The 23,685-nt window shown below is 47.4% G+C and overlaps 1 protein-coding gene across 2 annotated transcripts in view; it reads left to right on the top strand.

Annotated features, from left to right (window-relative positions):
* The window catches only part of MYOM2 (myomesin 2), an 84,774-nt gene extending 61,417 nt beyond the window's left edge, over positions 1-23,357 (top strand). For both annotated transcript variants that reach the window (XM_036838666.1, XM_036838667.1), the window contains exons 26-37: positions 1,896-2,040; positions 2,160-2,219; positions 3,582-3,649; positions 9,004-9,117; positions 9,307-9,394; positions 9,919-9,957; positions 14,582-14,687; positions 19,089-19,246; positions 19,497-19,533; positions 20,415-20,437; positions 21,535-21,590; positions 22,691-23,357. In XM_036838666.1, the coding sequence (XP_036694561.1) occupies positions 1,896-2,040; positions 2,160-2,219; positions 3,582-3,649; positions 9,004-9,117; positions 9,307-9,394; positions 9,919-9,957; positions 14,582-14,687; positions 19,089-19,246; positions 19,497-19,533; positions 20,415-20,437; positions 21,535-21,590; positions 22,691-23,008 (1,212 nt within the window). In that variant the 3' untranslated portion in view covers positions 23,009-23,357. The remainder of the gene's footprint in view (positions 1-1,895; positions 2,041-2,159; positions 2,220-3,581; positions 3,650-9,003; positions 9,118-9,306; positions 9,395-9,918; positions 9,958-14,581; positions 14,688-19,088; positions 19,247-19,496; positions 19,534-20,414; positions 20,438-21,534; positions 21,591-22,690) is intronic.
* The last annotated feature ends 328 nt before the right edge of the window (positions 23,358-23,685 follow it).

Raw genomic sequence — 23,685 nt, 5'->3', positions numbered from 1 at the left:
CTGAAAGTCATATTTGATCAAACAGAACCTAAGGCATCACCTTAACCCTTGGGACCACAGACACTCATCTTCCTTTCCCCGTGGACGGCAGCTTATAGTCTGCCGATTGTTTTTGATTGTCCGCCGTAGCCTAGAAAAATGAGACGTAAACTTGCCCTCCTGGAGCTTATCCCAGAGTTGAAGAAATACAGCTTCAGTCAGAGAATGATATAGAAAAAATACAGAATGAAGAGCGTGTAAAACAGTACAGTGAGCACCGACTCAGAGAAGGCGGGGATGTGGAGAGGCTGGAGTAGTTAGGGGCGATTTCAATAGCAGTGGATTCCTGGGTTCTCCTTCGGAGGAGGAATGCAGAGAATGGGCCCCGGAACACGTGTGCCCTGCAGCCTGCACACGCGAGAGCTAGCAAGGTGGGGGGCTGGGGGGCGAGGAGGGTGGGCTGACCAGGGGAGTGGCCACAGGGCATCTTGGAAATACACTTGGATTAAACGGAAGGGGTCAGAAGACAGAGGTGCCTCTTCCAACGTCAGGCAGGAGAATTTAGAAACGATGCCCGATGCTGAGGGAAACGGGCTTAGGCATGTTGAACAAAGGCGCTATTTTGCTAATATTCATCTTCTCAGCTCTCTTGTGACACTGGCATTTGGAATCCAAAATATAAATGTCACCTGAAAGAGGAAGAAGAGCATTGTGAAAATAAATACACAAGTGTGTCAGAAAATGGCCGATCTTACACATTTTCCGTTAGTTACCCGCAGATGGGAGTTCGTTGTAATAGTCTCATCGAGGTAAGGGTTGTAGAAGGAGTGCAGGTTCTCAGGGGAAGGAGTGGACTTTGCTCCTGCGCCTCCTGTTTCTTGGCTGCTGACCACAGGTTATTGGCGATGACTCGCTCATCTCACCCCACAGCCCCACCTTTCTGGGACAGCTCATTGCTCGGGCTGGGAAGCCTTTGTGTAAATCCCAGCTGGGCTCCTCTGAAAGGAAGCAGGAATGCCTGCAGGAAACGTCACCAGCAAAGGTTGTCATGCTTTTGTTCATTCTGGGCGTAGCGTGGTGGGGGTCAAGGCCAGAGGAGGCAGCCCTCCTGTGGTGTTGGGAGTGGTGTTCCTGAGGGGAGACCCGGCCCCGGCGCCCCTATGCTGTCCTTGCCCTGAATGACGGCTGCGTCGAAGATGAGTCATTCTTTGGATGTGCTCCTTCTGCCTCCCTGACCCCTGCTAGATTGCAGATATCATATCCAAGGGCGGAATAAGACATGGTCCGTTCGCAACTACACCTCAGTCTCTGTAGCTCATCACAGGCGATGAGAGCAGAGTCCGAGGGAGACGTGAGCTCTGGATGGGCGGCACCGGGAAAGGGTCCCCATTGGAGGCTGCCCGGATGGGGGATGCAGAGCCTGGGCACCTTCAACCCTGGTGCTGGTGGCGGTGTCGAGTAAGGGGGCGACCAGTCGTGATGCCCGTGTCCCTAGAGTCCCCGGGACTGAAGCCCTCGTGGCTGTGGAGATGGTTGTGTTGTTGCCTGTGGTTTTGTGATCGGACATGAAGGGCACCCCGTTCTCTTTCCCCCGTGTGCTGAGTTATCTCACATCAGGTGCACATTCCCGAGGAGTGTGCAGAGTTTCTGCTGGATTCTTTGTGTGTAGGTCACTCCCCACGCAGACCTAGGGCTTCATCGCCGAATGTCGCTCGTTTGATCTTTGGTTCACCAAGAGGTCCCTCGTTTGCCCTTTGGTTCACCAAGAGGTTCAGTGGCTGAAATTTCTTTTTGTGTGTTTTTTGGGCACCACGATCCCTTAAGATACAATAGTTGATGCAACTGTTAGGTGCCAGCGGGAAAACTGGAGGGAGGAATTTCACGGCGGAATTCTCCCCTTCCTTCTGTGCTCCCAGACACACAGAATCAAGTGTGACAAGTCAACTGGCCTTATCGAGATGATGATAGATGAGTTTACCATCAAAAACGAAGGCACCTACACTGTGCAGATTCAAGACGGAAAAGCCAAAAATCAGTCTTCTCTGGTTCTCATTGGAGACGGTATGCTGTGTGGAAGGTCTTCATATGTCTGTAAAGGAAAATTCAAAGCAAATTCTTTCGACCAGAGAGAAGCAAATGTATTTCATTTCTATTTTTTTCCCCTTAAATATTGGATTTAGCATTCAAGGCTGTCCTAGAAGAGGCTGAATTTCAAAGAAAGGAATTTCTCAGGAAACAAGGTAGGTGGTTGGCTGGCATCCCCACCACTAACACAAGACAAAGGTTTAGGATTTGAGCATTTGCTTGGAGCAGATCCTACTTAATGCCAAACGACTCTAACTTCAATTTTAAATGATCGAGAAGTCAGACCACATCGTAGCTGTAGAAGTTTGGATACTTTTCTGTTCTTTGACCTTTCCCTTTATTTCGACTGTATTTTCTTCTTGCTTCTACCTTGAAAAGCCCTGGAATCTATTGTTGAGTGTTCGTATTTTCCTGCAGTGATAAGGAAAGGGTGCCTCCATTACATGTCCAGATGGAGTCCAGTGATTGTGACAAAAAGGAATAAAGAACGGGGGTGGGTGAGTTGGGGGGATTATTGGGAGAAATGGAGAGAGGGCAGTAGACCCAATTCCAATAGCCAGGAGCTTGTTATTTTACTTAAAATTGTGTGAACTTTTCAACTTTTAGATGTTTTAACTTTAATTACAAACAATACTTTTTAAATATATCGTTTTAAAAATGCATATTAAAAATAAATAAATAAATAAAAAATAAAAATGCATATTAACTAGATACAAAGGAAAATGGATAAATTTTAGAAACTGAACTACAACCCAAGGGTTTATTTGAAAAATATTTTTTATATGGGATTTCTATAGTTTTTGAAATAAAGTTAGAATACAGCTTTTAAAATATGAAATGAAGACATTATTTTCATTGTTTTAAGTTATTTTTATTTTTAGTAGTCAAAAATATTTATTTTACTCATTTCTACAATATGAGTTTTTTTCTACAATATGATTCTACAACTCTGTAGGATGTATTTATATGGAAGAAATCAATAAATACTTTCTAAAACTGCTTTGTATTTTTGTGTTGAATGTATTATTAGCATATGACTTCTGCATTTATATTAAGTAAAAATGATATTTTTGAAAGATATATAAATTAATCTTTGATTTCAAATGCTATATAAATATCGTGTGTTGACATAATTGCTAGGTCAAACTGCTTTTTCTTCATCTTACCTCAATTAGTTCTCCTGTTTTAAAGTTTTTCTATACTATGCTGTTGGATGTTGTTAGACACATGTCTTGAGAAAAAAATATAATATTTCATTATTCTTCCTTCTAAAGAGCAATAGCTATTAGACATCACTGAGAAGGAGAGATCAGACAGCATCATCCAGCTAGAAATAGAGATTTCAGTATCAGTATTGCACACACGGACTTCGGAGCCCTGAAAATTAGTTTTATTAAATTATCTTGGTTTCAGACTGAACAGCTACTTTCTTCTGCCCAAAATGCATTTGTATGTGTGTGTGTATATGTATACATTTTTTTTCCTTTATTTAAACTTTTTTCCCTTTTTCCCGCCAGGCCCTCATTTCGCTGAGTATCTGCACTGGGATGTTACAGAAGACTGTGAAGTCCGGCTGGTCTGTAAGGTGAGGAATTGGTTCTAGCCAGAAGAGAGTGACACTCCCATTCTCGTGACAGTGGAGACAGTCAGGAAGCAGCTACGCTCAGATCACATTGGTGGTGTAGTGCAGGGGGTTGGATTAGGGGCGGGTGGTACTCAGACTTTCAGTCTCGTCTATGGTCTTTGTCAACAGATTACAGGGGCAACCAAACGAAGATTCAAGTAGGTAGTTTATAAAATATTTATTTAAGATTTCAGTAAGTGAACTTATGGGAAAGAGTGCTGTGGTGAAATTTATCTGGTAATTTCTGTGCTGCTCATACGATTTCTTTAGGAAATAAAAGGTATGTTTGGGGAATAAGATGCTCTTAAGTTTTTGTTTGAGCAATTCAGTAATAAGGTAAGCCTGAATTACTACTAACTATAAAAACCTGTATTTTGGGGAACAGACTTTAAGTTAATGAGCCCCTGCTATATGGCTGTCTCTGTAGAAGAAGAGGCTGTGGGGAAAGCTCGATCGTGCATCATTTCTGTTCCCAAGCTACTCACAGACAAGAGAGAAAAACAAGCAGACAAGTCAACAAAGCGGTGAATCCTGAGCTGAGTGCGGGGGGAATGACTGAGAAGGATACAGGTCGACGAGGGTGGAAACTGCTCCCATAGGCTGAACTGTGAAACAGCCGCGTGGGAAACTAGGAGCCGAAGGATTAGAGGGTGAATTATGAGTCGGCCGCTGTGGAGAGCAGTATGGCAGCTCCTCAGAGGTAATGCGTGGAATTACTATACGATCCAGCCTCAGATAGGTACGTGTGCACCATGATGGTGGCCGCGTGATTCACAATAACCCACTGTGGAGGTGGCCCAAGTGCCCATCAATGGATGGATAAACAAATGTGGTAAATTCGCGGACTGTCATTCAGCCTTAAAAAGGAAGGAAATCCTGTTACCTGCTACAACACGGATGATCCTTGGGTGAAATAAGCCAGACCCAAAAGGACACACACTGTACGATTCCACTTACGTGAGGTCCCTAGAGCAGTCAAACTCATAGACAGAAAGTAGGATGGAGGGGGGCCAGGGGCTGAAAGATGGGGGTGGGAAGTCAGTGTTTAATGGGGACAGAGTGCCAGGTTGGGAAGACGAGAAAGTTCTGGAGATGGTTGGTGGTGATGGTTACACAGCAACGTGAATGTGCATAATGCCACAGAATTGTACACTTAAAAATGGTGAAGATGGTAAATTTTATATTATCTGTATTTTACTACAATAAGAAATACATAAGGTTGGTAAGACAGCTGGGGGCTGGACCAGAGGGCATCCAGCAGGGCAGAGGTGGGCTCTGGTCTGCAGATGGCGGGGAGCCTGCCTTTGGGGTTTTCAGAAGGAGTGTGATGACTCTGGCTGTTGCTTAAGGCCAGAGGGGAGGCTCAGTGAGAGATGGGAACTCAGGCGAGCATAGTGGTCACGTGCACAGAGGAGGAGATACGCCGGAAGACGGTTTAGGAGCTACGGTTCCGGCAGGAGTTGGTGAGTAATTGGATGTGAGCGAGGACAGTGTCTTGGACGATCTTAGGTCTCTGTCTTGGAGACCAGGTGGTGCTGTGAAACTAACCAGCACTGCAGGGGCAGGACCAAGTCTGAGGATTTTGAGGATAAATTCAGTTTTGCAAGTAGTTAGTTGGTTACGCCTGTAGCACAGGCGATATGGTGTGCTACCATCGTCACCGTGAGCCCGGCCCTCACAGCAAGCTGAAGCTCGGCTGTGGAGGTTTATGAGGTGGCAGGACACGCGTGGCGGTGAGAACGACGCCCGTGGGTCAGGTTTGCTGAAGGTCAGCCTTTAGAGACAGAAAGATAACGGAAACTTGGAGAATTTTGGAAAATATCATGTTGTCAGAGTAGAACAGGAGAGAAGGATTTTTAAGGGAATTACTGAGGGGAAGTCCTCAGAGAAATAAGAGGAGAAACAAGAAGCGTCTTCATGGAATGAAGACGGTGAGGAATTCAAGGAGTGAATACCACACCGCAGTGTCCTGAGTGAGGGGAGGGCTGACGCGGGGCCTGCCGCCTCGTCCGGGTGGGCCGGTGGCCGGGGGGTGGGAGTCTGAACGGCGCTGGCTGATGGGATGGAAGATGGGTGAAGACTGAGCTGAGCCCATCACACCCTGGGAGTCCCAGCGGGTCGTGGACGTGGGGGTCAAGTCCTTCTCTCCCCGCTGTCTGGATGGGGACATTCAATCATGTTTAGACGCTGAGCGGGAAAACAGAAGACAAATCAAGGGTGAAGGCCACCTGTCAGAATGGCCATCATCAAAAGGACAAGAAATGACAAATGTTGGCAAAACTGTGGAGAAAAGGGAGCCCTCGTGCACTGTTGGTGGGAATGTAAATCGGTGCAGCCACTGTGGGAAAACAGTACGGAGGTTCTCAAAAGATTAAAAATAGAGCTACCATACGATCCAGCGATCCCACCTCTGGGAGTCCGTCTCGAGGAAGTGATGTCACTGTTGTGGAGAGACACCTGCACCACATGTCCATAGCAGCATTGCTCACAATGGCCAAGACGTGGACACAACCAAGGGTCTGCTGGCGAATGAGTGACTAAAGAAGATGTGACACACACACACACAGGAATATTATTCACTCATAAAAAAGATGGACATTCTGCCATTTGTAACAATATGGATGGATCTTGAGGGAAATAAGCTCAGTGAAGTAAGTCAGACAGAGAAAGACAGACACGACATGATTTCACTTATATGTGGAATCTAAAAAAAGCCAAACTCTTAGAAACAAAGAGACGAGTGGTGGTTGCTAAGGGGTGGGGGAGATGTTGGTCAAAGGGTACGAACTGCCAGTTATGAAATGAGTAAGTTCTGGGGTCTAATGCCCAGCGTGGTGACTGTAGCTAATAACACTGTATTATATACTTGAAAGTTGCTGAGAGAGTGACCTTGAGTGTTCTCACCGCTCACACATACACACAGTGGTAAACATGTGAGGTGAAGGATGTGTTAACTAACTTCACTGTGGGAACCATTTTGCAATATATACGTGTATCAAGTTGTGTACATTGTACACCTTAAACATACACGGTGGTAAATGTCAATTAAGGCAGTGGCTATGTTGTAGTCAGTTGGCTCTTTTTTCTGACCAGGGTGTCCTGAGTACATGCTCACAATGGCGGTGGGACAAATAGGAATTCTGCTCCCAATGTGCTCTGACATCCTCCTAGTGGTGTAGGCCCTCCTGTGAATATTTGATAATATTTTAAGTTCCCTGATCAAAGTGAGTCATAGATCTTTAAACACAGATATTGGAGAAACTGAATAACTATTGCTTGAAAAGTGAGTCTTTTGCAATTTAACCCACCTAGTCTGCATCCTTGTGTCCCATCACTCCTGTGATTCCGTGAACCCTTCTTCCACATAGGTTTTTGCCTAATAATACTTTGGCAGGTGGTTATTTTTCTATTTACTTACATAACAAAACACATGGAGAAAAATCAATGTGAGGACGTATTCATATTATAACTTTACAGAAAACCATCTTTTAAAAGAAAAGTTTAAGGCAAGAGAAACCTCAGTCATGAACGGAAGGAAATCTGGGAGAGAGATTTCTCACACACCTCCAGTAAAGCTTTGGGGAGGACGTGCTCAGACAGTGAGAGTCGGGCAGGGCCCTGTGTCTCAGGAGGGATCCTGATGTGACCTTTTCCTAGATACTTATGTGCATGTGAGGTGCGCGTATTGAAAAAGTGGTAGAGGACTTCCCTGGTGGCGCAGCGGTTAGGTATCTGCCTGCCAACGCAGGGGACACGGGTTTGAGCCCTCGTCCGGGAAGATCCCACATGCCGCGGAGCAACTAAGCCCGTGCGCCACAACTACTGAACCTGCGCTCTAGAGCCCGTGAGCCACAACTACTGAGCCCGCACGCACCACAACTACTGAAGCCCTCAAGCCTAGAGCCCGTGCTCTGCAACAAGAGAAGCCACCTCAATGAGAAGCCCGCGCACCACAATGAGGAGTAGCCCCCGCTCGCTGCAACTAGAGAAAGCCTGCTCGCAGCAACGAAGACCCAACACAGCCAAAAAGAAAGAAAGAGAGAGGGAGGGATGGAGGGAGGAAGGAAGGAAGGAGGGAAGAAAAGAAAAAAAGTGGTAGAGACATTGCAGAGAGTTCAGAGAAGCGACAAATGAGTTATCTGGGGACGGAAGACACCCCCCCCCCCGAGCTACAGGACAAAAAAAGTAACTGAGGATATAGGTTTTAGAGAACAGAGGCTGAAGGTCATTGGAAAGGTTTTTATTTAGCACCCAAGGACCGACAGTGTAAGTATCTTGGAAAATGAGAGTAAGAGGGAGCAGTGCTGAATTAAGGTGGAAGAGAGTCGGGGATTGGCTTGGCGTGGAAATGGACACAAGGGAGATTTTGAGGTGTTAGGACAAAGTACATCGTCTGCTGGGATTGTTTAGCTTCGCTCCATCCTACTGCTGACTGTCACCACGTGGTCCTGGCTTCAGAAGGAAGAACCTGCTGTCTGGGGATTGTCTCCCAGGGCTGTCACCAACGACAGCAACTGATGTAGCTGCTATGGGAAGTCTAAAATACGTTGCACTGCTACACTCTCGGAACTCATCACGTGCTCTCAATGTTTGTAATTTAGTTTTTGTTGCTGGCATCTCTGTTGTTGAGTCTGTATGGGATGTGAATGCAGAACGGTCCGTGTCACACAATTCAATGTGATCAGCACATCCTGCTCCTACAGAACCAGAATTCTTCTTCTTCGTGGGTCGTGTAGGTCAGAGCATGTGACGTGAGATGCTTACTCATCTTTGGAATTCTGCAAAGCTGAGTTTCGAGTTCAAGCTTATGGCAGAGATTGAATTTCGAGGAATTTTAGTAGAAGGAAAGTCCTCGTGCCCAGTGGGCTCGTTTTGTGTTAAAGTTTCTTTCCCCTGCGTCTGTGTGTCCACAATGTCATGTTGCCAAAAAAGCAGTCACTCAACAGTTTTATAGACCAATAATGATATTTTATATCATTTATAAATTTAAAATACACTGCTTGCTTACATCTTGTCTTTATTACTGACATCTCACATGAACCAAAAAACCTTGCACCGTCTAATCTCATGGGTTAGCACGAAGAGGAATCATTTGTTCTTCCGAGTGGAACTGTTAGGGCTTAATTATTTTAGAAGCTGAAATTTAGAAATGTATTTGCTATTATTAGGACTGACAGCTTTCCCGTGTGCTTCTGTCTGAGACTGTCTATAATAAAAATTGATTTTTTTTAGGTCTATGACTTCAAATCAGAATAGACTTTTTTCTCATGAGCCACAGCGATTCACATACTCAACGTAAGACTCCTGTCTTGTAGGTTGCAAACACCAAGAAGGAAACCGTCTTCAAATGGCTAAAGGACGACGCTCTGTATGAACCGGAAAAGTCGCCTGATCTGGAGAAGGGGGTCTGTGAGCTGCTCCTACCAAAGGTACATTGTGTTAAAGAAAACAGATAGAAGCAAGATAAGAAAGTTCTCTCAGACGACTTGTGAATTCTGCATTATCTTCCAGTTTGCCTCCTGAATTTCCATGGTTTGCAAAGAGAATGTATTAGCCTGTATTACATTTTGTATCGTGGCGTCAGTTTTACGTACATATGGGATGTGTTTTATTTGCAGTTGTCAAAGAAGGACCGCGGTGAATATAAGGCAACCTTGAAAGACGAGAGAGGTCAAGATGTGTCTATCCTTGAGATAGCTGACAAAGGTAGAATAAAACCTTCTTCCTTCTACTAAAAGGAAATCCACTTCGCCAGCAGGATGAACTGTGTAATGAGGACACAGCGTCTGTATCCCTAGTACATACTGTTTCTTTAGCGGGGACACAGGAAAAGAAAATAGATTTGTACTTGAGTTGCATTCAAAGCTGTTTGAGTGTTTTAGAACAAGGTGTGATATTACTCTGGGCTTCAATGAAATGCCGTCTTACACCATCAAGAGCCAAGTTCTATCCTGTGACAAATGTATTAAAATGATCGAAACAGTGATGAAGAGGTTCAATTAAATGTGTGGTCGATTTATGTCGAGCAAAATGTTCTTGTTCCTTGTTTAAAAAGTGAATAGATTAGAAGGATTTATCGCCACACATGAGCCTTTTATGGATAACTATTGCCGTTTTAATGTTTCATTTTTCAAATGAACTTCCTGATTTCCTGTATCAATTTAATTAAACATGAAAATGCTGCTGATAAAATTAGACATCGTAATGGTACGTTTCCTTCTTCCTTTCAGTGTACGAGGATATGATTTTGGCCATCAGTAGAGTCTGTGGTAAGTAAATGCCTTCTAACTTTCAAGTCATTTTGGTGCTAAAATCGCTATTTCCTGAGAAGGGCATTTTCCACAGCTAATGGAACCACAGTGCATCTCCTGTGAACAGGCCCCAGATTCAACGGCAGAACAGTTATCTGACTGCCTCGGTGATGCTTTTTAAGGGGGTTTTCGGCATTATATGCAGAATATGTTTTTCTTAAAAAAGAAAGATAAAACATACTCAGTTTGGACTCCCTAATTAGCCACTTCTTGTAATTTGCCTTAGGTCAACTCCGATGATGCTTTGTCCATAATTGCTATCAGCGTCTGCATTACAAATGCTGAATAGCAATAATGAATTTTGAAGCCTCTGGTTTTGTGCCTGGTTTAATACATACTAAACCACTTTTTAGCTTTGCAAATAAATTCTTCCTCTCTATTTACCCTTCCATGGAAACTGTGAGTACAAAGATATTGGTTATTAATTTGATAATAATAGCTTATATTTGTAGAGGGCTTTCTGCTGATTATAAAATTTTATGGCTGTGGGCTTTCTAGAGATGACCTAATTGATATCATCCGATCAGGCACCTAAGGCCTGGAGCAGTTAGGTGGCTTAACCGTGGGGCTCTGGCAGCCAGAGTCAGGACCAGAAGCTCACATCTCTCCCAGGTCTGAGCTCAACTGCTGCCCTGTAAGGTTTTTTGGTCATTCTTCTGGAACACTTCTGATGTTTATTTTTTCATCACTTTCTCAAAACATCCCCGTAAGGTAGACTGTTCCTTTTTGCTTTTGCTTGTCACATAGATGACCACATTTTGAATGAGTTTTACTCCTGATGATTATTAATGGGCCTAATGCCACTCCATGGTGTACATGCCACTTTGCGAAGGTACATTAAGCCACTTGAAAGGCGGCTTCACGCTTATTCTCCATGGGATGACCTTGCATTAAAGCATCATGTGACCTGTAACATTGGTGATGCGATTGATCGTGGTGTCTTGAAAAGTGAAGGTACCAGTGAAGGGGACAGAGCAACACAGAAGGTAGTTTCCTATTGTATTCTCGTGATCTTGGGTCCCAGATGCCTGAGCCTGGAAGGACCACGTGCGTCTTACTGAGAGTTAGTGGGGCGGACAGAGAGAAGGCACGGGGCACGCGACATCACCAGTTTCAGCCTCTGTCCTCCCGAGGAGCCAGGCCCTGGGTCTACTGGACGCTGCATGTTCAGTGCTGTTGCAGCCGGAAAGGAGCAGAGCAAGTGTTACTTGATCTACAATGTGGATGTGTTAGTAGCAAGCGGGGGCTTCTCCGCAGCCCACGTGCGCAGCCCGTTATCCCAGAGCCGCCCCATCTTCCCGGCCATCCCGCTCAGGCTGCAGTGGGCTTTCCCCACAGCCCTGAGGTGTCGTGGCCACCTGGGGTGTCGGTCCGGGTGTGACATCTGTGGTTCCCACATCCCCTTGCTGCATCCATCAGGGACCTCGGTCACCTCCATCCTCCGTCCTCTGACCTCAGGAAAGCTGTGTCTCTGCCTCTTCTGTGTCTTCTGAGAGCCCTTGGGGGTGCTGACACACAGGCACATCCTCAGACACGCTCACACGTACACACACCCTCACTCCTCCTGCCCCTGCCTACCGCGCGTGGAGGTGGTCCGTGGTCCAGATCGCAGAAAACGGCCCGGTCTCCACACGCCCGGGGCGGCTAGGAAGTGGCCGTCGTCTCCACAGGCCTCTTCCCTGCAGCTCAGAGACCCCCCCCACCCCCCAGGAATATTTGTAATCCTTGAAAATGCCATGATGCGTGCTCGGGTTCCAAGTGGGCTCTTGTCGCCTGCAATCAGTGGCTTTTTAGACCTAATGCAGCCCCGAGTTGGTCTAACTGATAGCAGACAGCGCTGAGCGCGTCGCTCCTGAAACAGCCGGAGTGAAGATGGGTCCGCGTCCTCCGCGCTCTGCTGACGGTCACGTGGACGCTGTGACGCGAGTCACGGTCTCGCCATGCGTGTCGGGTGCCTGGTGGCCTCTGCCTGTTGAACGAGGGTCCAGCTCCGCCCGGGACAGGCGTTTTGCGTCAGATTCTATAGTTCCGTGGAGCAGCATCAGGCGTAATGCTGGGCTGATACAAGGAGTACGTCTTCTGAATTCTCAAGTAGAGAGCTGTCAGAACAGTGATTTCCTGTTTCCTGGAGCACAGAAACGTTTCCCTATTCGTTTTCTTGGCTTTTAAACCAAATTCCCCTTCACAGCTTGGGGTGGGGGGCGGGGTGTGGGGAGATAGTGTTCCCGGAGCTTCTAAGACCAAACAGCCTCTGGGGTTTGCATGTTGGGAAGCAATCAGTGGCTCTTCTTGGGGACCCCCCCCCCCAAAATTTTGTTCGAATTTCAGGGCCAACTAGAGGCTTTGGATAAACATGGGATCCTCACGTCAGCCTCCTGGGCTTCCACCTTCCCGACCCTGATCCCACAGAGAGGATCCTGCAGTGGCTTGCGGATGGCAGAGTGTAGGAGGCTTTCCTGCCGGGTCAGCGAGCAGCCCACAGAACAGAACTGTTTGTTCTTCGTGTCCCGAAGGGTAAAGTCTGTGCTCGGCTGCAAAGCAAACCTGCTGTTATGGAGAGAGTTAGGGTTCCTCAACCTCCTCATCCTTCTAATCAGGAATTTGGACAAGGCGACATCCAAGTTCTCATCCAGATGTAAAGTTCTATAATTCTCTGGCTGCAAACAAACCCGTTATAAAAATCGATGCCAAAGTTACAGTTCTCTGCGTGGATGGTGCTTTGTGTGTGTGTGTGAACATGCACATGCTTCTGTGTATGTGTGTACATGCCTTGGACATTTCTCTTCATTTCCATGCTGACTTTTGAGACGCAGAAAGCACGATTGGAGACTCAAACTCCTCGGTTAGATTTTCGGCATCTCCATTAACTGTATCTGACAAGACATGCTGAGGGACTCTTTGTATTTTTGCAGAACGTGAGAAGAGACCCACATTATCTAGATGAGAACTCTGGTCACTGAGAAGTTGTGTGATTTGTCCTGGGTCACTCAGTTAGCTACTAGCAGAGTAGTCTCGTGTCCCTAGATTAGGAGTCCTGTCTTGCTTCTGCTGCACTTCGGAACTCCCCCCTCATCACGAGATGTGTATTCTAAGACGTTACCCACCCAGCTCTTTAACGTTGGCAATCCTTCAATTTTACAAAAATGTCTAAGGTGTATTTTACCTAAAGGGGGCCAAGCTTAAACTATATACCTTGATTTTTAATATTTATAGAACTCTGAAACGTCTAATCAAATAACTTTAAGAATCAACTGTGAAACAGAAACACCAATGGCAGAACTTACTTCTGGTGTGGCGACTGTGTAGATTAAATACCTATCTGGTTAAATTTTGTCTAATAAGATATAAATGCCCCTTAAACCGTCAAAATCAAGGCTCAGTAAGGATGCAGCGGGTATAAAATCAGAAAATAGGGATACAACTTCCTAGGTCATGTTGCCCTGGTCAGCATCATTCTTGGAAATCAGGCTCTTGTAATCTGATTACTTGGAACATGCATCCTACCATCCTTTCCTCCCTGTGGTGGGCGAAGTTAATTATCTGTTGATTTTCTAGCTGAAATGAAACCCGTCTGGTTCTGTGGGGTAGAGTTTAATTCTGTGTGCAGGGCTTGATTCTCAGTGTTTAGGGAAAGTGCCAGGCACCATCCTTGCATTTGAGCTGAGAACTGCTCTCCTTCTGTCTGTCCGTTTCATGGATGGTACCCTTCCCTCCTCCCCGCTTGACTGGAAAACCTTGTGGGCTCGTGATCATTTATCGACTGCAAGTGTAGTCTGAAAAATGACCCTCGACTTTAAGCTATTCGGCCTCCTTAAGACTGCAACATTTCCGTATTTTTGTGTTCGAGGATGTGCAGCTTGTTACCCTCTGCATCTGGTCAGTCCACTGCCCTCCCCCACGTAGGGAGAAGCAAAGCAGAGGAAGGGGTTTGGAAAAATCATTTTCTGCCTTTCTCTTTGGGCAAGAGTAGAGAGAAAGAGGACGCCAGAGGCCACAGAGGTGGGGCATTCAGCTAGACGGGCTCCAGCCACGGAGCTCCATAAGGGGATTCCCATCCCTACATCATTTACATGGATTTTCCAGAAAGTTCTATAGGGGATTGAGTGCCTGGAGGCTCCATTCCCTTCAGGGAAAAGGTTATTTTAGCAAATGCCAGGAAGAAGGAGGGGAGAAATGCAAGAAGGTGGGTGCGATCTTGCAGACAGGGCAGACCCCGTCAGTTTGGAATCCCATCTATATGGGAAGCTTGTGTGTGGTCTAATTTATAAGTTGATTCCTGTGGTAATGTCTGGATGGAAGTGGTCAGGGATGTGAGAAGTGCCCTTAGGGAATATTTTCTTGGGGCCATTTGAGTTCCTTGATGCTATTGTCAAAGAGATTTTCAGTTAATTTTGGTGTGGCAAAAGCTTATTTAATGAATGAACATGGCCTGGGCAAATTGTAAGAATTTGTGGCTGATAGATGTTAGAATATATGCGTGAGGATGCATTTACAGCAGGATGTAACCTGGCCTCAGGGCTTGTCCATTCTCACACAGCACAGACTGCTTTCCTCAGATCTGAGTATGTTTTATTTTCTGCAGGACCCTCTGCTTCTCCACTGAAGGTAGTCTGCACCGCAGAAGAAATAAGACTTCAGTGTTTCATGAAATATTTCAGCGAAGAAATGAAAGTGAACTGGTACCGCAAGTAAGTGTCCACGTGCCGTGGACTGTGGCCGTGCCATCCCTGGGGCGGTGCCCAGGGTTCACGGCTGGGACACGCGCTCATAGCCAAGTCTGCTCAAGACTTTGTAGTTTTGAGAAATGATGACAGCCTTGGGCTCGGGGCGGGACCATCACAGAAACTGGGGCGGCGGGTGGGGGGGTGGAGAAGGAGAAAGATAAAGAAGTGCCTGAAGGTACTGGAGACAAAGTTCTTCAATGTCTTGGTTTGGACAAAGGTGGTTTTACTGGTGACACACATTTTGTCTGGCATCCAGCAGAGCTAAAGGAAAAATAATATTCGGAAAAGATGCTCCAGATTTCCAGTCTGTTGGTTTCTCACTAGATTGATTAAAAAGAAAAGGACCAAAGCAAACTTAATTGTACGTAAAAGAAGAAAGCGAGAGAGATGAAGCCCTGTACAAACAGCAGGTTTTCTCTGTATTTCATGTCTGCTGCTGGTTGCCTGTCCAGGTGGGCATGTTTGCTACTAAAACACTGGAGACTCTCATTATGGTCACAGCGTGTGGACGAGTGCCTGCCCCCAGCCCCCTGGGGTCTGCCCTTCCGACCATCCCCCCAGGGTTATCTCTAACGCACCCCGTCAAAGGGGGAGGATGGAGCGGGGACCGTGGTGTCTGTCTCTAACCTGAGGACATGGGCAGTACTTGCAGGCCAGGTTTTCAGTGATGTCCATATACCAAAATCGTCTGCTCCTCCACGGACTGGGACCTCAGAGTGTCCACGTCGTGCCTTTAGATGTTACTTTCCCTAATTAACATTTCAAAAGGCAAACTTCATGCTTATGACTACTTTACTTGTAAAAGCATTATTTAGGTGAATCTATTCGTGAGTAAATCGAAGTGCTGAATGGATAAATGTCTTGGGATATCTTTTTCCTATTTACATTTTGACGTGCTGTGCTTTTGTCTTAGATGTTATGATCAGAAGCATAAACTAAGAAGATGTATTGACGACTTAGTGCATCTGTGTTTGGAATCCTGCGTCTCTGTTTTTGGTAGTTAGTATGGAAATCTGTATCGGGTGTAGTCACTGCAGATCCCATACTAAGGGGTTTGTGGGGAAGTGGCTTTTTCTAGAGGACTCTAATAACAGGAGCTTTGAAGACTGAAACTCTGGTGTAGTTTTGTGATGTAATCGTTGATAAGGATTTATTTTTTAAAACCGATGAGTAAATGTCTATTTCTAGCTGAATCAGACCTCTCCTGGAAAAGGAGAATGAATCACTTCCTTCTGTGGGCTTCTTTGTTATTTACAGCCCATCATCTTGCAGTAAGTTGTGTGCAGCTGTGATAAGTGTCTTATCTTCCCTGGGAAACGCGTCTGTCCCCTGCAGGAAGCCGCTGCTTCTCCAGCTTTGCCTCCCAGGGCACGGCTCGCTCTGTGCTGGGTGCCGGGCGTGCAGAGGTTAAATACATGTCACACCCTGCGTGAACACGTGCCCGGGCACGCGGGTACATGTATGTTGTGTTACTGTGTGTTATACACTTCACGCACATGATTTCATTTAACCCTCACAAAAGCCCTATGAGCTTGGTATTAATACTCACATTTTCTAGATGTGAAAACTGAGGTTTTGCAAGAGGAAGAGAAATCATTCGTTCAAAGTCACACAACTAGTAAGTGAAAGAGCAGGGATCGAACGCTAGTTGGTCTGATTCTGGCCACTACGGTGCTGAGGGCCATCCAGCCGAAAGGAGGGGACTGATTGCAGGCCGACAGACAGACTGAGAGATAAGGGCTCGGGTCACATGTCTGCCTCATCAAAAAAGTTGTGTCAGAAGGAACCATCCCTAGAGACCAACAGAGCTCGCGGTCGTGTCGCAGATTTCCACGGACTTCTGGAAGTGGTTGTTGCCACGCTTTCTCTTCTCCAAGCAGAATCAACACAAGTATTTCTTCAGTTCTTTAATAACTAAAATATAACCTGTAGTTATTTTTTACTACTTGACTATTAAATAGTATTCAGTGCTATGTTAAACTTTATTTTATGGTTATATTCTATCACTGAAATATAACCTTGGTTATTTTTCACTATTTGACTATTAAGTAAGTTCTTGTTAGACAACACTTGGAAAAATAGAGAATAATATAAAACATTTGTTGAAATACAGTCTGCGGGAGATCCCACATGCCGCGGAGCACCTAAGCCGTGCGCCACAACTACTGAGCCTGCGCTCTAGAGCCCGCGAGCCACGACTACTGAAGCCCACGTGCCTAGAACCCGTACTCCACAACAAGAGAAGCCACCGCAATGAGAAGGCCGCGCACCGCAACGAAGAGTAGCCCCCGCTCGCCGCAACTAGAGAAAGCCCGCGTGCAGCAACGAGGACCCAACACAGCCAAAAATAAATAAATAAATAAATTTATTTATTTATTTTTTAAAAAAGAAAGAAATACTGTGTGCTGCTGGATGCTAAATGGCCCACCTAACAGAGTCAGGGACGCCCAAGGGAGACTCGAGCTGTGGACCTGAACATTCTGTGCCAGTGGGTGGCGAGAAATCAATAGAGAATGATGAGGATGTGGGGAGATGTGGGTGTCAGCAAGGCCGATTGTTCTTTGATGAAATGCTGAGTAAGACATCGAGGGCCACTTAGAAGAAGCGCTGAAACCTATTTCAAACGAGTTTAGAAGCATACAAAGGGGAACTCAGCAGACATGTCCCTTCACAAAAGGATTTTGTTCTCTTGCTCAAAGGTGAAATTACTCTGTCATCGAGGAAGGGCTAGACCTCAAATTGCTAAGTATGGACCACTGAAGACTTAGAAACATCACAGCCACTGAAGACGCCACGTGGCCTCTTTATAGAAGAAAACACTTTGGATTTTAATTCAACCTGGGAAATTTCGCATGCAGAGGCCCCTGAAATCTCAGTGAAGCCTGGAGCTCCCTGGGGGAGGGGAGATGCGGGGCCGCCGTGCGCCCACCACCCCTCCCCACCCTCTCCTCCAGCCCCTCCCCACCCCCTGCAGGGACCCATCTCCTGGGTTTCTTTCACACAAATGAGCAGACACACCTAGGCTTTCTTCCATCTTCCTCTTTCTTACCTTAACGTAAGATGTTTTAAATTTAGTTGGGAGTGAAGGGATTTGGTCATGTTTTGTGATCAAATAATAAAACCAAGGAAGAGGTTTTATCCGACTTGGCCCATTTAAGTCCCAAAACAGTAACAAGTAGTCCTTCAAGCCAAAGTCACTGTCTAGGGGGTAGCAGTGATAACAAATTCAATGCAGCCAGCAGCTGTGCTTTGCTACCAGGACTTGTTTGCCTTCTTATAAGTTGGCTAATTCAGCAGAAGCCAGCCGTAGCGGGTGTAGGGTGAGGGTGGGAGTGCTGGTCAGGGAGGGTTCTGGAATTTACCCCAGGGGTGGAGCCAGGCTGGGGGCTCTGAGCTGGGAGGGGGAGCCAGGTTGGGGGGGGGTGTCTGCTGCCAGCCCTCTGCTGGCTGGTGGCTTCACATGGTGTCTGGGAACAACATTTCTGCCCAGTCCAGCAAGGCGTCGGGGCTGTGACAGAGGCGGGGTCAGAACTCAGGTCAGGGGTTAGGATGGAAGGCGGGTGGCACCTTTCTGGAGCTGAGCTCAGGGTCACGCGCCAGGCTGTGCACATGCTGGCTCAGGGGGCCGTGGGCTCCTGCGCCAGAGCCCAGAGGGGGTTAGGGCTCTGAGAAGGGTGCCCAGCGGGTTGCGAGTGGTTTGGCGTTCGGTGGACTGCTCCTCCAGTGCAGCATGTACCCCTCGTCCTGGCTGTGCTGATACCGCAGTAATTCTCCTTTTGTGACTGGATCGTTTCACTCAGCATAGTGTCCTCCAGGCCCATCCATGTTGTAGCAGGTGTCAGAATTTCCTCCCTTTTTAAGGCTGAATAATATTCTATTACATGGATGGACCACAGTTGGTTTATCCATCATCTGTCGATGGACACTTGGGTTGTTTCTACCTTTTGGCTACCGTGAGTCATGCTGTTATGAACATGAGTGTACGAATATTTGTTGGAGCCCCTGCTGTCAATTCTTTTGGGCGTGCATCCACCGGATCACATGGTGACTCTATTTTTAACTTTTTGAGCAGAAAAATGCCATACTGTCTAGAGTATTTGATAGTCTATTACCTATTACCAACAAGCATATGTTAAACCACAAGGTATCTTTAAAAACTAAGTATCAGATTTAATTTCAGAAGGTTTTCAGAGCTGAGCTGCTGATATAGTCAGTAAATGTGTAATATCCAGAACAATCTATGATGACATCAGCTCTAGCAAGTTAGAGGAGGCTCCCCCGGAAAGATGTGTAATATTGCCCCGCGGGTATCTTACATATAATATGAGATTCTAAATTGAGTATGTCCCTGTGACTTTTTCAAAGCGATGCTAAGATTGCATCAAGTGAGCACATGAGGGTTGGCGGGAGTGAGGAGATGGCCTGGCTGCGTATCTGGGAGCCCACCGAGAAGGACAAAGGGAAATACACCTTCGAGATTTTTGACGGCAAAAATAACCATCAGCGGTCCCTCGACCTGTCTGGTAAGATCATTATTCTTTAGTACCTAATAATTCTGTACTTAGGGATTACCTTAGTGATCAAGGATCCTGAGAGGGAAAGGATCTGATTTTACCATTTTCCTTCAGAGAAGATTACTTGATTCATTTGGCTATTTCATTAAGCAAACCAGTCAGTTTTCATTAAGCAAACTCATGAGCAGAGCAGCTAAGGGAATGCATAAAAGCCGAACACGTTCAAACGGTTACTGATGTACAAAATATTTCCTTGCAGCTTTTGATGAAGCACTTGCCGAATTCCAGCGGCTCAAGTAAGATTTGCATGCTTGGCTATTATGTTTCCGTCTGGGGTCCAGTTGACGTGGTGTCATTTTGGCTGAGTGTGGGAACACCTATGGATGCCTAGCTGACCCAAGGAATGTGATACTCCTAGGAACTGGGATAAAAATAACAATTAAGCCATTCAGTATCTAGAAGAAGGCATTCTTCCAAACTATAAATGCATCTATCAATTAATTGTAGAGTTATAATAACCCTGGGTTAATTTAAATGAATTTAAATGCTGAATTTCTGAAATAGGTATAATTATAACAACACATCACACAGAGCAATTTTTTAATGTTATATATTTAGGTTCTTTTTTAAGACTTTATATTTCTGGGGCAGTTTTAGGTTCACAGCAAAATTGAGAGGAAGGTACGGAAAATTCTCATTTCTTTTTAGCTGAATAATATCCCAGTGTTTAGAGCAACTTTTTAAAGAATAACTGGGGGATTTCTAAACGTGTGTCTAAATTTTAGAGCATCCGACACCGAGCACACTCTTTGTCCCATACTAGGTTATTCAGTAAATATTTGTTGAATGGATGAATGGACGATTTAGGTAAATCGAATACCAACATTTTCAAAAATATCTAAAAATCTCCAATGTAATCTGGTGAAAAAAGAAACTTTTCTTTGAGTTTTATCAGCTGGAAGACAGGGCAGTGGGAAACGGCAGGAAAAGTCCATACATACGGGTCCTCAGACCCTGTGACCCGAATGCGTTCTTCTAGGAGAAGCAAACACGTTTCCTTCTTCATTTTGCTTTCATCTCTAGCAAACCTCTGAAATGTGTGATGCTTTTGGTTGATAGCATTTGCTCATGACTCTTTTATTATTTATTATGCTCTCTGCCCCCCTTTAATTTTCAGGTCAGCTGCTTTTGCAGAGAAAAGTAAGTACATGTTAGATTATAACAAGCACAAAATATTATTTTGGGTGGGGCAGAGGGTCTGTACTTAAGAGTGTTCATTTTGTGCATTAAATGATAGACAGCGAACCCTGTGACCCGCTTGGAAACCCTCAGGACTGTCCACAGCCCCTGCTTCCCCAAAGCCCGCCTTCCAGCTCCCCTTCCTCCCCCCTCCCCCCTCCCTGGCCTCCTTTCTGCCTTCACCTTCCGCCACCTGTTCTGTGTCCTTTTACGAGCTGCTCAGTCAGGAGCGGCCGCCGGGGGAGGCTCAGGACAGGCCCAGGAAGGACGGTTTGTTGGGCTCTCGGGTCCTAGAGGCAGGGCCACGCCGGGCACGTGGGGGGATGGCCAGGGGGTCAGGGGGCAGACGACAGGATGGAGGGAAGACTGAGGGCACGGCCTTTACTGGGGTTTCCAGGGGAAAGGCAGGTGGGGCGGGGGGAACACGTACGATTGGCTGGTTTTAGTGATTTTGCTGGGCTTTGGGTGACAGGGCTGTCCCGAGCCTCTGGGCACCTGGCCTGGGTGTTTCGGGCAGAGGAGTGTCACCTCCCCGGGAGCGGGGCAGGCGGAGGAGGCCGGGCCTGGCCGGCTGTTGGCATAGGTCACAGGCGGGCTCCTGGCTGGGCCCTTGGCTGGCGGGGGGTTGTCTCTGCCCAGCCAGGCGGGACTTACGATGTCAGAGCATCACAGTAGACAGAAAATGAAAATATACCTGCAATACACCCCCCTGCAAAATCCCCTCTCCAGAGGCCTGGCCCCCAATTCCCGACTAAATTACAGAAGGACGGGGTCTGCCCTGTGTTGAGCCCCTGGTGAGACCTTCCTCCTCACACCCAGCTCGCGGCCGCGTTTCCTCTCGACCGTTTCACGACCCCTGCGCTCGGAGTCACTTCCTCCCTGCTCCCACCCTGCACCTTAGCACGGGTCCCCCTACCGTGTGCCTTGCCCTGTGTCCTCTCCCGGGCCAGCGCTCCCCTCCCAGCTCCTCTTGTGCCCCTCAGTGCTCAGCCCAGGGCCCGACCCCCAGGATCGTCCCCGTGGACGGTTTTCTCAGCCGAGTCGCTTTGCTCTTGCAGATTGCGGCAAGGTGCTTGGCGGCTTACCCGACGTGGTGACCATAATGGAGGGAAAGGTGAGGGCAGGCAACGGGGTGCCCAGGGAGGGCGGCCGACGTGGGGGCCCCCACGGCAGGCCCAGTGCCAGCAGCCGGGGTGGGGCGTCCTGGGTCCTGCTGGGCCCAGGCTGCCTCTGGGAAACTTGTGTCCTCAAAGGAGGGAATAGTCTAACCCTCCGAATGCACACAGAGCACCTTTCCCACCACGGGGAGACACATTACATGGTGTGTTTGTGACACCTGGTGTTTCCAGCCCCGGTGTCCACCTGGCTCTGACGCCACGGGTCCCGGGGCCAGTCGAGGGTGTGAATGAAGGGGCAGGTGGGCCACACCCGCCTCGTGTGAAGGTGGGAGCCGCCTTGTCAAGTGTGAAATAAAAAGAGCAATCTCCGCTCCAATTGTCAAGGTCATTTTGGGGTGTATAATGGAAGCCATTTATTGGAGTGCTAATCGGTCACCTGTCACTGGAATTACTGATATCTAATTGGTACTTCTCTGGGTGCTTGAGTGATTCTATCTCAGTGTCACAGGGACATAGCTACTTGAGAGAATTTTTATTAGGCCAAAACACGAAAATGTAGAGCCCTTTTCTTTAGCAGCTGAGGAAAACCTGGCGAGCTGTACCTGGAGGTCATGGATTGAGGATTAGCACTAGTTTTATTTTATCCTGGACCGAAAGCATGCTTTGCTAAGTGTCCACAATGCAGTTTATCATAAGACAACGCAGTCTCTGGATTTGCCAGAAGAACTGGTAAAGGGAACCCATGAGTCTGAATATAAAGGAAATTTAGAACCAGGCTAAAAATATCTACCGGAAAACCCAGAGCTTGATTACCTTCAAATTCTTTAATCAACTTACGCATGGATTAGATCTGGGAATAAATAGAAAAGATTACCTTTGAGTCTTCTCTCCAGCTGCCCCAGGAAGCTGTGAACTTCCTGCTCTTTTTGGATCCCTGGTGTCTAGTGTGGTGCCTACATACGTAAAGAGTGTGTTGACTAAATAAATGTCCTGAAGGGCAGATCAGTAGCCGAGTGGGTGGAGGGCCCAGGCTGCTCGGAGGCCGCCAGGCTTTTCTTTCTCTAACTCTCCCCTCTCTGCCCACCCTCCCCCCAAGACCTTGAACCTGGCCTGCACGGTGTTCGGGAACCCGGACCCGGACGTGGTGTGGTTCAAGAACGACAAGGTCATCGAGCTGAGCGACCACTTCGTGGTCAAGGTGGAGCAGTCCAAGTATGTCTCCGTGACCATCAAGGGCGTGACCTCCGAGGACTCGGGCAAGTACAGCATGCACGTCAAGAACAAGTACGGGGGCGAGAAGATCGACGTGACGGTCAGCGTGTACAAGCACGGGGAGCAGATCCCCGACGTGGTGCTGCCCCAGCAGGCCAAGCCCAAGCTCATCGCCGCGTCCACGCCCTCGACCACCCAGTGAGGGGCGGCCCAGGAGCCAGATGGCGCGGGTGCTTGTTCCCAGCAGGTGACGAGGGCCCGCGACATCCAGCGTGGCTTGATAGTCAATCGTGCGTTACGGTTTTAGTCTTTGTGTTTGGTGGTTAGGGGTTTCTGTCCTTCTAAGCGGAAATGCGAATGTTTTCCGGGAGGCTGCACTGCTGTGTCTGCAGGCGCTGGGCGGGGTGGGTTGGAGGTGAGCTGACATTGCCCTGGGGTCGTGCCCGCTAGTGCCCTCAGGCCTAGGGGCGCTGAAATGCTGGTGGGACAGCGTGTGTGCCTCGTACTCCCAGCTCTCTCTTGCTTCAGGTGAATAAAACTTTCAAAGGCAACTTGCGGTGTCTCTCCTGTACCATCGCGTCCCCAGCACATCTGCCTGCTCCCCTCTGGCTTGTTTAATTATGGGTCACGGTGCAGCTTCACAGCTGGAACAAGTGGGTGATGCACCCCAAGCCGGGAGCCTGGGGCGGGGACCAGACTCCCAGCACAGCCCGCTACCCCCAGCAGCTTCCCTGTCAGGACTGGGGCCCGAGGCTACTGGACTGGGAAGGTGACGTCTCGTGTGGGCTTAGAAATGTCCACTGGGTGTAAAATCACTGTCGGGAAAACAAAATACGTAGATGGCCGCGTGCTTTTTGAGTGTGTTAATTAAGGCATTTC

The sequence above is a fragment of the Balaenoptera musculus genome, chromosome 21 (genome assembly GCF_009873245.2).
Source record: "Balaenoptera musculus isolate JJ_BM4_2016_0621 chromosome 21, mBalMus1.pri.v3, whole genome shotgun sequence".
In the NCBI taxonomy this organism is placed as follows: Eukaryota; Metazoa; Chordata; class Mammalia; order Artiodactyla; family Balaenopteridae; genus Balaenoptera; species Balaenoptera musculus.
Note: the sequence above shows the minus strand (reverse complement) of the source record. Positions and strands in the feature narration are given on the sequence as shown.